General features: G+C 42.9%; 1 protein-coding gene across 1 annotated transcript in view; it reads right to left on the reverse strand.

Moving 5' to 3' along the window:
- The window catches only part of fer1l6 (fer-1 like family member 6), a 325,837-nt gene that overhangs the window by 243,309 nt on the left and 70,269 nt on the right, over positions 1 to 12,259 (reverse strand). Inside the window, exons 8-10 of the mRNA XM_073053009.1 lie at positions 10,092 to 10,251; positions 2,309 to 2,495; positions 485 to 677 (exon numbers count right to left, since the gene is read on the reverse strand). Coding sequence (XP_072909110.1) covers positions 485 to 677; positions 2,309 to 2,495; positions 10,092 to 10,251 — 540 coding nt within the window. The remainder of the gene's footprint in view (positions 1 to 484; positions 678 to 2,308; positions 2,496 to 10,091; positions 10,252 to 12,259) is intronic.

Genomic DNA, 12,259 nt, shown 5'->3' on the forward strand with positions numbered 1-12,259 from the left:
CCCATTCTTACGTGCCTCAGATATTTCTCTGTTTACTGCCTGTGCCACTGTAATGTTATTATTCAGTGGCCGACAGACAACTCGCACCAGTGATTTTTTTCCATTTACTATTCCTACTCTCTACCCAGATGGATTCAACATTCTGTTCCTTGGATCTTATAGCGTTTCTCACTATTGCCCTGATCTCATCTTTGATTAAGAGTGCTACCCCCACCTCCCTTACCTTCCTGCCTATCCTTCCATGTTACCTGATATCCTAGGATATTTAATTCCCAACCACTGTATCGTATCTCTTTGTACTGATTTGAGCCACAAGTTCACTGACCTTGTTTTGAATATTACGGAAATTCAAATAAAGTGCCCTTACACTCATTGTGCTTTTAAAAGCAAAAGTGTCATCAACAGGATGAGAAGTTTAAAATGATACAGCTTCTCAAAGAGCATTCAATTCCTTTGTTGAGAAATACCACTTATTTTGCGTTACCTTTATCTCCATCCTGTTTGTTTGATATTTTCTTCAGATCAATGTAATGAGTACCTATCACGACACTGTTGACATTTCCCTCATCCCACACTTGAATTCTGACTCGCTGGCAGAACGGAGGGAACATCTCTTTGAAAACTATTTGTTCATTCCAGGTGGGCTCAGCACAATTCTTATTCACTGATGTTCGACCCTGGTGATCAGAAAGGAACAATAGGAATTCCGTCATGAGCAAAGTGAAAGGAAGAGACATCCACAGGAGAACTCAAGAGTCCCAAAAGAAGACTTTGTTATTTGCCAGACACACCTCAAGGGTTCCCAAAGACTTCAATACTAGCCAGACTCGGGTGCCTGGGAAATAATTATATTTCATTAGGAGTTTGAGGAGATTTGGTATGTCACAAAATACTAACGCAAATTTCTACAGAAGTACCGTGGAGAGCAGTCTAACTGTTTTCATCAGTGTCTAGTACTGAGGAATTGGAAAAAGCTGCAGAGGGTTGTTAACTCAGCTAACACCATCATGAGTACTAGCCTCCTACCATCAAGGACACTTTCAAAAGGTGATGCCTCAAAAAGGCGGCATCCATCGCTAAGGGCCCTCACCACTCAGGCCATGCTCTCTTCTCAATACTACCGTCAAAGAGGATTCAAGGATTATCGAAGTATGCATGCAGTATACAAGCCTGAGATTTGTCTCCCTATGGAGAGCCATGCAACAAAGAGAACAATGGAGCCTGTTCAAAGAAAAACATCAAACCCATTCACAACACAAAAAAAAACTGCACAAATGGCAAAAAAAAATCAGTGAAAAACACAGAATATAAAACAGCAGCCCACAAGGTCATTGAAAGAGTCCAGGCATATTCCGTTTACTCAGTTCAGTTCAATCTAGCACTATCTCATTCATTATCCGCAGTCCGCCCCGATCAAGATCGCCCAAAGTATCAACCAGAAGCCAGAAACACATCATAACATGAACTAAAAAGTCCAATCCACAGACAGCGTTGACTAAACCTTGCCCAAGACCCAAGACTCTGGCACCATCAAGGGAGAGAGAGAGAGAGAGAGAGAGAGAGAGACCATTCGAACGCAGGAACCTTACTCTAAGAGCAGCAAATGAGAGGGAGAGAGGAACCATCACACACTGACAGGGGATGTACAGAAGTCTAAAGACACACACTCTTTGTTTTAGGAACAGCCTCTTCCCCTCTGCCATTAGATTTCTGACTGGACCCTGCACATTACCAGTCTTTGAATGGGTGTGGTTTTTCATTGATTCTATTGTATTTCTTTGTTCTACTGTGAATGTCTGCAAGAAAATGAATCTCAGTTGTATATGGTGACATGTATACTGTACATAAATTTACTTCAAACTTTCAAACTGTGATGTCCTCCCCAAGGTTAAGACTTTAAGACTACAAATTGGCCTGAATGACATCACTGGAAGCCATAATTAGAAAGGCATGCAATGCTGTTTTCCAAAGGTTGTTTCCATATCTCCTGCTCAAAGAAACAAGAAAACGTGACCTACCCTTTAGTAGGATGCCACTTGCTGCAGCCATTTTAAATGCCCAATTGCTCTGTTTCCACCAGCCAAACAGGTTATGATATTACAATATGGAAGTCAACTTAACCTTGTTTTCCTGCCCACAACAGTTCTCATCATAACTGTTTAATTGATACTTTTATTCATTTGAATAAAACATTAACTAAAATAATTAATGTAACAACTATCTCCAAGAAAGTGCTTCAAATTGTTCATAAGGTGAAGCTACAGAAGGACATAATGAAGAAGTGGAGAAATAATTTCAAAGGAAATACCTTTTGACCAAAGAAAGTGACCACAACATACGGGTCTACAAGATCTTTGTTGTCTCCCTTGAATGCTTTTGTTACATTTGCCATAAGACTTGAGTTCATCTTCGGAAGTCCCTGGGCTTTGTAAATCTTTACAAAGAAGCGTGCCCATGGCCTCTCAGCTGGAAACCCCGCCGGAATGAGAAGATTCCTAGAGTTGGTTAAAAATTAAAATCTGAATAGAAAATTATTAGCTTTTTACTCCCCTTGTTAACAACCCTAAGATTCAATTTAACAGCAACAAACACAAAGAAGTTGTTTAAAGATACTAAATGGGTGAGGGAGAAGGGGAATAGTGACCTTTCAACTCTGGCACTGAGGGCCAATTCCACCTTTGGTGGATTAAGGTGCTGTTACATTGAGGTGGCTCTTCCAAGCTGCTGCTAGAACTAACACTATTTATATTTTTTGTTCTAATCCAAATGGAAACTTGGCAGATTGTTAAACCCAACAAAGAATATAGAGTAGGGCCAAATTCAAATCAGCTACCACTGCCATTGGTGTTTAAACACCAGCAATGTCTTTGTGCAGGTGGGAGGTCCAAGACTGGTCACAGCAACACAGTTAGTTCCCATCACATATGCCTCTGCCACTCACCATGGGCAACATATAAGCATAACAGTTAGTCCAATCGTTTTATAGCAACAAAGATCAATCAGTGATGTTCAACTCCTGCTGCTGTCTGTGCAGGGTTTGTACATGACCACATGGGTTTCCTCCACATGCTCCGGTTTCCTTCTCCATTCCATAGATGAATGGGTTCGTAAAGGTAAGGAATAGTTTTAGTTGTCACATGAATATCAAAACACACTGAAATGCATCATTTGTGTCAAATTAAATTCAGCAAAGATTATGCTGAGTAGCCAAGTACTGCCATGCTTCTAGTGTCAACATAGCATGGCCACAACTCACGAACATTAACCACAATTGTATCCAGGTTGTGAGTAGGCTATATTTGTTGTGTCTGTGCAACTATATATTGATTAAATAAAAGCACGCATCCAGGAGATGGCCTTATCTGCTGTGTTCACATTGCAGCGAGGGGGGGGCTGGGTTCCAATGTGCACTACTGAACAACAGTCCATAGGTAGTGCTGAGGGGAGTTATTGCTCTAAAATAAATAGATCCATACATTACACCTCCTCCCCCTTTAGACTAATGCAACAAAACTGTATATTTATAAAACATTCAATTTCCCTTTCATAACCCACATTCCAAATAAACATGCTTTCACAATAATGGTCCATAACTAACTTCATCATACATAGAAACATAGAAAACCTACAGCAAATACAGGCCCTTCAGCCCACAATGCTGTGCTGAACATGTACTTACTATAGAAATTACCTAGGGTTACCCATAGCCCTCTTTTTTTCTAAGCTCCATGTACCTATCCAGGAGACTCTTAAAAGCCCCTATTGTATCTGCCTCCACCACCATTGCCGGCAGCCCATTCCACGCACTCACCACTCACTATGTAAAAAACTTACCCCTGACATCTCCTCTGTACCTACTCCCCAGCACCTTAAGCCTGTGCCCTGTATACTAAGGATTCAGTCTTTTGGCTGGTGCTCAGTTTCTTTCTGAATAGCATCTGTAGGTCTGTGGAGTGGCAGCAGGTTTGGTGGGTGGTTTGATAAGACAGCATTCTTAGTTGCCGGTGTCAGAGACATGATCATCATTCAGAGGCAAGTCTGGTGTCTGTCTTGTTTGGATGTAATTGACTCAGGTGTGTTCTTTGGTTGAGCATCCAGTATCTCGTCCACATGATGTCTTCATGTATGATCTCCAACATCCACTGTGTATGTCAGTGGTCCAGATTTTGGAGCTATCCTACCACATGTCCACTTGTCTTCTTGGTAATCATACGCTAGAGCTTTCTGTCCAACCTCAAAGCTTCTTGCTGAAGCACTGGACAACTGGCTGAGCTGTTATTTCTCCACTTCCCTCCGTAGATCTGGTTCCTGTGCAAGATCTCAGATTCCTGTTTGTGAACAGTGTTGCAGGTGTTTGATTTGTCATTGCATGAGCAGAGTTCCGAAACACAAAAAGGAAGGTGCCCACGTGTGCTGTAGAGAAATATCCTCCTAGTCCATTGCTTTAATGGACTTATTGAATGTTTGAATAAACCTTTCATTGCTGGGTTGTGAGGAGCTGACTTGAAATGTCTGATGCCATTTTTCTTCACGAACAGTCAGCATTCTTCTGACGTGTATTGTGGTCCGTTGTCACTCACAATTTGTTCTGGTAAGCCATTTCTGGTGAAGATAGTCCTCAGGGCAGAAACAGTCTTTGCTGAGGTGGTTGACTTCATTGGTCTAACTTCTGACCACTTCAGATGAGCATCCCTGGCAATCATGAGTCCATGAATGGCCCAACAAAGTCGATATGTACTCTCTGCAACAGTGACAGTGGATGTAACAGTGCCTGCGGGGGTGCATTTTGAACTTTTTGGCATTCCAAACTGTTTTTGGCTAGGTCTTCAATCCGTTTATCTATTCTCAGCCGCCACATGTAGTTCCGGGCAAGACTCTCCCTTTTGCCTGTACCCTGGTGTGCTTCATGCAGATTCCCTAACATTCTGGTGCACAGTTTAGAGGGAACCACAATGCAAGATCTACACATCAGCATTATTTAACATACCGGCAGTTAGTCTCATCTCACTGAGAACTCAGGGAACATAGGATTATCATGAGCTGGCCATCCTTGCATGGTGATGTCATAAACTTCTGACAATGTCAGGTCATTGTATTTCCAAAATTGTTACTGACAATGGGTCCACTAATGCTGTGTCACAATATAAAGATTTCTCTTCTTCAGTTGCCAACAATGGAAGATGTCAGTATTGTTGTGTTGTTTGGTACCCTTGAACTCTATATTGTAAAAGTGGGCTCCTAGGAACAGTGCCCAAGTTTGTAACTAAGCTGCAATCATCACTGGAATTCCCTTCCTGGGATTGAAAATGGACAAGGGACTGGTGATCTGTCACTACCATAAACATTTGTCCATAGAGATAGCAGTGGAAATTCTTTATGCCCCATACTAGACAAAGAGCTCTTGGTTGATCTGTGGGTAGTTGCGTTCTACACTCGCCAGTAATCTTGAAGAGAATGCGATCGGATGTTCAGATCCATCTTTCATAGTGTGTGACAAAGCAGCCCCACTGCCATAAGGGGACACATCACACGCCAGTCTAATGCTTAGCAATGGGTCATAATGGGTGAGCAGTTTGTCTGATGTTGTAAGTCTCTTTGTTTCCTTGAATGCTCTTTGACATCTTTCTGACAATTCCCACTCTGTTCCTGTCCATAACAGTGTGTTCAGTGGGTCAGCACTGTAGCAATGTTCAGGAGAAACCGGTGGTAGTAGTTTACAAAGCCCAAGAATGACCTGAGTTGTGACACATTTTCCAATTTGGGTGCCTGTAGCAGTGCTTCAATCTTCTTTTGTGATTTATGCAAATGATGTCTACAACTTGAGATTTCATTCTTGAAAAACTCACATTTCTCTCTCTTTGCATGCAGACCATCCTCACTCAGCCTGGTAAGCACTTTACCAAGGTTCTGGAGGTGCTCTTCATCATTCTTGCCAGTGATGATAATGTCATCAAGGTAACATTGTGTTCCTGAGATATTTTGGGGGACTTACTTGGTCCATTGCTCTTTACCAAATTGCTGGAGCTGATGCAATGCCAAAGGTGATACGATTTTACTGGAAAAAGTCCCTTGTGAGTGTTGATTATGAGGAACTTCCTGCTTGACTCGTCACTCTCCATTTGCAGATAGGCTTGTGACAACCTCTCCTCACCTGCCAAAGATGCAAAAATGTCTTCTATTCATGGTAGGGGATAGTGCACAGTGTACAGCACAGGGCTGATGCTCACTTTGTAATCCCCACATAGACGATTCACTCCTCTAAACCCTGGAGAGGATTCCTGATGCCTCCAAGCTCTGAAGTTCAGCATCCACTTTGGGATGTAATGTATAAGGCACTAGACGTGCTTTATGGAATCTTGATGCTGCTGCTTCATCCAGTCCAGTTCTGGCCTTCATGTATTTGAGTTTACCAATACCCTTCTGAAACACCTTATTAACGGTAAGCAGCCATGACAGTCTCTGGTTAGTGCTACCATTTGAGCTACAGTTGCCTGTTGAGCCCTTTGATTGTGTGCCAGTCTAGTTAGATTTTTCTCAACTATTCACGTCCAAAAAGTGCTGGCCTCCACTTTTAAATACACAAAGCTTTAACAGCTGTGTTTGGCCTCCATATGACATCTTCACTTTCAGTTTGTCTTTGGGAGACACTTTTTCACCTGTGTAGGTCTCTAGCACCACTGAGGTCTTCTGTAATGGTATCTTAGAAAGCAGTCTGTTGTAGTGAGCCTATGAAATGATTGACCCTGTATCCAGCCCCATCTTCAGTTCCACACCGGACACATCCATTGTGATCCAGATGACTTTGTAATCTGCTTCAGTCATACGATGCAGTTCCAGGCATAACAGCTCAGCATTCTCAGACTCTTTTGTCTGTTTCTGTTTCACACTTCATGCAATTGCTTAGTTTTGTGTTTGAAACTTTTCACTCTTTGGTTGTGTTTTTTGTCTGCCTTGCACACTCTCTTGACGTGGCCTTGTCCGTGACACTTTCGGCAAACATTTTCTTTAAACCAACAGTCATTTGGGTCATGGGAGGATTTGTCACATCGATAACATTTTTGGCTTTTTGCACCATTTAGGGACATTTTGTGCATTTCACATTCTAAAATCCTTTTCTGTAGTTCTGCTGCACCCTTTGCTGTAGTCTCTAATGACATTGCAATGGTCAATGTCCGTTCTGAGGGTAGGTCTCTTACTGACAGCAAGATATAAGTGTCTGAACAAGGAAACAAGTTTGAATGTGAAATTCTGGGAATGTGAAGTAGGTTTTTTACAGTCAAAAAGCAAAAGAATAGTATAACATTTCATTTAAAGACTTCATTATGACTGTGAACTAAGCTCATTAGAGTAAGCACTCTTAGCAGGAGGTGTCTTCTTCGCTATGTTCCTAATAGCTTATCCTGTCTGCTGCCTTCACTTTCAATGTTCACATTGAATGAAAGGCCTAGATAGAGTGGATGTAAAGAGGATGTTTCTTAGATTGGGTGAGTCTAGGACCAAAGGACAAAGACTCAGGATGGGATATCCCTTTAGAACAGAGTTGAGGAGGAATTTCTTTAACCATAGAGTGATGAACCTGTGGAATTTACTGTCACAGATGGCTGAGGAGGACAAGTCATTGGGTGTATTTAAAGTAGAGGTTATAGGTTCTGGATTAGTAAGGTCATCACAGTTTATGGGGAGAGAGCAGGAAAATGGAGTTCAAAGACATAATAAGTCAGCGACGATGGATTGGTAAAGCAGACTTAATGGGCCAGGAATGGAAGGTTTACCATATGAGGAACGTCTGGCCAGGAATGAAAGGGTTACTGTATGAGGAACGTCTGGCAGCTCTTGGGCTGTATTCACTGGAGTTCAGGAGAATGAGGGGGGATCTCATAGAAACATTCCAAATGTTAAAATGCCTGAACAGATTAGATATGGCAAAGTTATCTCCCATGGTCGGAGATTCTAGGACAAGAGGGCACGACTTCAGGATTGAAGGACGTCCATTTAGAACAGAGATGCAGAGAAATTACTTTAGTCAGAGGGTGGTAAATCTGTGGAATCTGTTGCCACAAGCGGCTGTGGAGGTCAAGTCAATGGGTGTATTTAAGGCAAAGATAGATAGGTTTTTGATTAGCCAGAGCATCAAAGGGTATGGGGAGAAGGAAGGGGAGTGGGGATGACTGGAAGAATTGGATCAGCCTATGATTGAATGGTGGAGCAGACTCGATGGGCTGAATGGCCTACTTCTGCTCCTATACCTTATGGTCTTAGGGTCTCAATGGATTAATCCTGTTCCTATGCATTATGGTCTTAGATCTTGTGTTCAAAGCAGAACACAACTTCATCCCTCTTTGTTGGTCAGGGGTTTGGGGAATAGTGAAGGATCATGTCAGAATCACAAAGAAGTGGGGAAATTATGATTTGCTCCTGGGACCAGTCACCTCCAGTGGCCAGTCAGTGAGCAAGATGGTTCACCTGCCTTTCATTTGTCAAGACAACATGAATTCTCAGATAGTAGGTGCTTCAGACCCTGTCAGCTATCCTTTTGTAACAATTTACAGTTCTTCTCCAGAGGTGCTAAATTTGTGGAATTCATTGCCAAAGGCATCTGAGGAGGTCAAGTCATTCGGTATAGTTAAAGCAGAGGTTGAAGGATTCTTGATTAGTTAGGGTGTCATAGATTACAGGAAGAAGACAGGAAAATGTTGGGAGGGATAATAAATCAGCTATGTTGGAATAGGGAGAAAATGCAATGAACTTAATAGCCTATTTCTGCTCCTATGCCTTATGGTCTTCAGAAGCCATCCCCTGGCTCTTTCTTCACCTATTACCCCTTCCTTACTCCTGCCATCTGGAGTGGGTTGAACTCCAGTGTCTACAGGCCTAAGTCCATGTCTGCTGGAGGCTGGAGGCAGGAGACCTGTCCTGGGGTTAAAGAGTTGGGTGAGATCCGGGATCAGCCATGATGGAATGGCGGAGTAGACTGCTTCCGTTCCTCTGTCTTATGGTCTCATGGACTGTGAATGAGGATGGGGAGGAGTGAGAAACAGGGCTTGCTTTTGCTATTGTGGTTTTGTTGTTCGTTGTTCTGCCGAGCGTTGTGAGCATGCGACGTTGACACAAGTATGTGTGCTGACACTTGTAGGCTGCCCCAGTACACCCTCGGATGTGCTGGTTGTTACCACAACTGACACATTTGACTATATATTTAGATGCTCTTATGATAAATAAACTTGAATCTTGATCTTGAATCTTCCAACCTATCACAGCTTCTGTTCGGCTTTGTTATCCTTGCTTCCATTATGTACAGTCTCTGCAATTCTTAGTAACTCAAAACATTCATTCTGTTTCCTTCTCCACAGATGCTGCCTGACCTACTGAGTGTTCCCAATTGAGCCCAGGTGAAGGACTTAACCCACAATGGCTACTAGCCATTGCTGTCTCTAGATGCTGCCTGACCCACTGAGTTACTACCAGCAGTTTGTTTTTGTCTCCAAATTCCAGCATCTGCAGTTTCTTTTATCATCATTCTTGACATTTTGTTCAGTTTGCTCAGAAGGTGTGGTCAATAACCCCAGGTTAATCACACTTCAATAGTGTGTTCAGTTCTGGTCACTTCTTTCTGGGAAGGATGTGGAAGCTTTGGTGACAATGCAGAAGAGATTTACCAAAATGTTGCCTGGATTAGAGAGCAGGACATGTTAAGTGAGTTACGGCTTTGGCGTGAAGGAGAAGAAGTCACTTGATACAGGTACCAGATACAAGATGATGAGGCATAGATCAAATGACAACCAGAGATTTTTCTCCCTGGGCGGAAATAGCTAATACCAGGTGATGGAGGAAAGTATAGGGAGGATATCAGAGGTAAGTTTCTTACTCAGGGAGGGGTGGGTGTGTGGAATGCTCTGCTAGGGTTGGAGATAGAGGCAGATACATTGGGGCATTTAAGACACTCTTAGATAGGTACAAGAATGCTAGAAAAATGGTGGGCTATGTAGGTGTGAAGGGTTGAACTGATGTTAGAGTAGGTTAAAAGGTTGGCCAAAGATCCTGTACTGTGCTGTAATGTTCTAGGGTCCATGTTATATGTAATGTCACCATACTTCTCCATATCTTCATCGGCCGCCTGGATGGCTTTCGGTGGCATTTGTACCACATCACCTTTCCCAGTTACAGAGATGTCACATTTAAGGTAGCCTTTCACCCCAGATTTAATATCACTGGGATCGATAAGAGGTGCCCACTTCTTGCTGAAAGAATGTCCTGCAGAATAATGAGAAAAGGTTGAAAGATCATTTAAATGCCATTCTTAAATCATACATAAAAACCATAAATTACAGTGAGAAATATATGTTAAACATCTCAGTATGATTTATTTATCTATTTACCCATCTATCTATTTATATGTTTATTGTTTGTTTATTTGTACAACTTGCCTTCATTTGCACATTGACTGTTTGTCATTCTTTGTTCATGTATAGTTTTTCATAAATCCTATTGTATTTCTTTATTTCCTTTATTTAGTACAAGAAAATGAATCCCAGGATAGTATATGGTGATTTATATACTTTGTTAATACATTTACTTTGAACTTTGAGAAGCTAAGTTCTCCTGGTAGCTTCATCACCACCAGGAGAATTTCACACAGAAATTCCGACCGTCACCTGAGCCGGAATTCACACATTTTGTTCAGACTGGGACAGGTCATGCACACAGCATTGCCACTGAGCCACTAGAAAAGTACCTGCTGATAAGGAGCAAAACTGAACAGTAGTGTAATGGACACCTTGACCCGGCAACGGAAGAAGAGAAGATAATTAAGGGCCAGTAAAAGCCCCAAAAGATAACTCTGATAAAGGCTCTGAAGGAGCTAGCGGGCATCAAGAAGAAAATTTGTCACAGTCCGGTCCATGGATTCCTCATTCCAGTTATTTATTTTTCCCTGTGTTCCGTTGGGTGCTTTGATCAAGGCACCTGATCCTCATTTTGAACTGGCAGCTTAAAAGGGATCCAGGGACAGCTATTGAGGGCTGGACCGTCATCAGAAGTTCATCACCGGAAGCCAGTCATCTCACCGTAGCCACTGTGGCTACACTCATCCCGGGACCGCCGTGAATCGTGGACTCTAGTTGCCTCAGTGCCTGCGGCTGCTTAGCGAATTCAGTCGTTTTCGTGTCCAGCTGAGTTGCCGGCTATTTTGCCACTGCTCCGAGTAAGGTACGAATTCTGTCGTTTTCGTGGCCAGCTGAAGACTTACTGGCCGTTGGCTGCCACTCTGAGCAAAGATACGTATGGACCGTTGTTGTGTGGTTTTGTCTCCTCATTATCCAAGTCCTTTTCAGCTGAGTAGGTCTGGCCATTTGCTGCTACTCCAAGTTAAGTATTCTGTCTCCTCGTTGTCCAAGTCCTTCCAACCAAGTAGGTCTGGCCGTTTGTCGCTACCCTGAGTTGCGTATTCTGTCTTTTCCGGATCCAAGTTCCGAGTCCAAGTCAAGATCCAAGTTCGGAGTCCAAGCCGAGGTCCAGGCCATGGATACGATAGGGACTTTTAAAGAGGCTTTTAGATAGGTACATGGAGCTTAGTAAAATAGAGAGCTATGGGTAAGCCTAGTATTTTCTAAGGTAGGGACATGTCCAGCACAACTTTGTGGGCTGAAGGGCCTGTATTCTGCTGTAGGTTTTCTATGTTTCTATGTTTCCAAATTCCAAATCCAAGTCAAGTCCAGGTCCAGCTTCCTAGTCCAAGTCGAGTCCAGGTCCAGGTTCCTAGTCCAAGTCGAGTCCAAGTCCAGGTTCCTAGTCCAAGTCGAGTCCAGGTTCAGGTTCCTAGTCCAAGTCAAGTCCAAGTCCAGGTTCCTAGTCCAAGTCGAGTCCAGGTCCAGGTTCCTAGTCCAAGTCCAGGTTCCTAGTCCAAGTCGAGTCCAGGTCCAGGTTCCTAGTCCAAGTCAAGTCCAAGTCCAGGTTCCTAGTCCAAGTCGAGTCCAGGTCCAGGTTCCTAGTCCAAGTCCAGGTTCCTAGTCCAAGTCCTAGTCCAGGCTTTACCGGTTTGTTATCCAATGTTTATGTCCATGTTGATATTTAGTCCTCGCTCCCTGGCCTTCTTAGTAACTATCAATAAATACTGTTCTGTTTATACTACCCCCATGTCTGTGTCCTGTACTTGGGTCCGCTCCCAACGCCTCCTTGTAACAAAATTCTCCTCTGAAACACTTAGGCATGTGCAGAACTTAGAAATCAGTGATTTTTCATCCCTGAATGCTGAGCTAGGACA

Source organism: Hemitrygon akajei, chromosome 1, assembly GCF_048418815.1.
Source record: "Hemitrygon akajei chromosome 1, sHemAka1.3, whole genome shotgun sequence".
In the NCBI taxonomy this organism is placed as follows: domain Eukaryota; kingdom Metazoa; phylum Chordata; class Chondrichthyes; order Myliobatiformes; family Dasyatidae; genus Hemitrygon; species Hemitrygon akajei.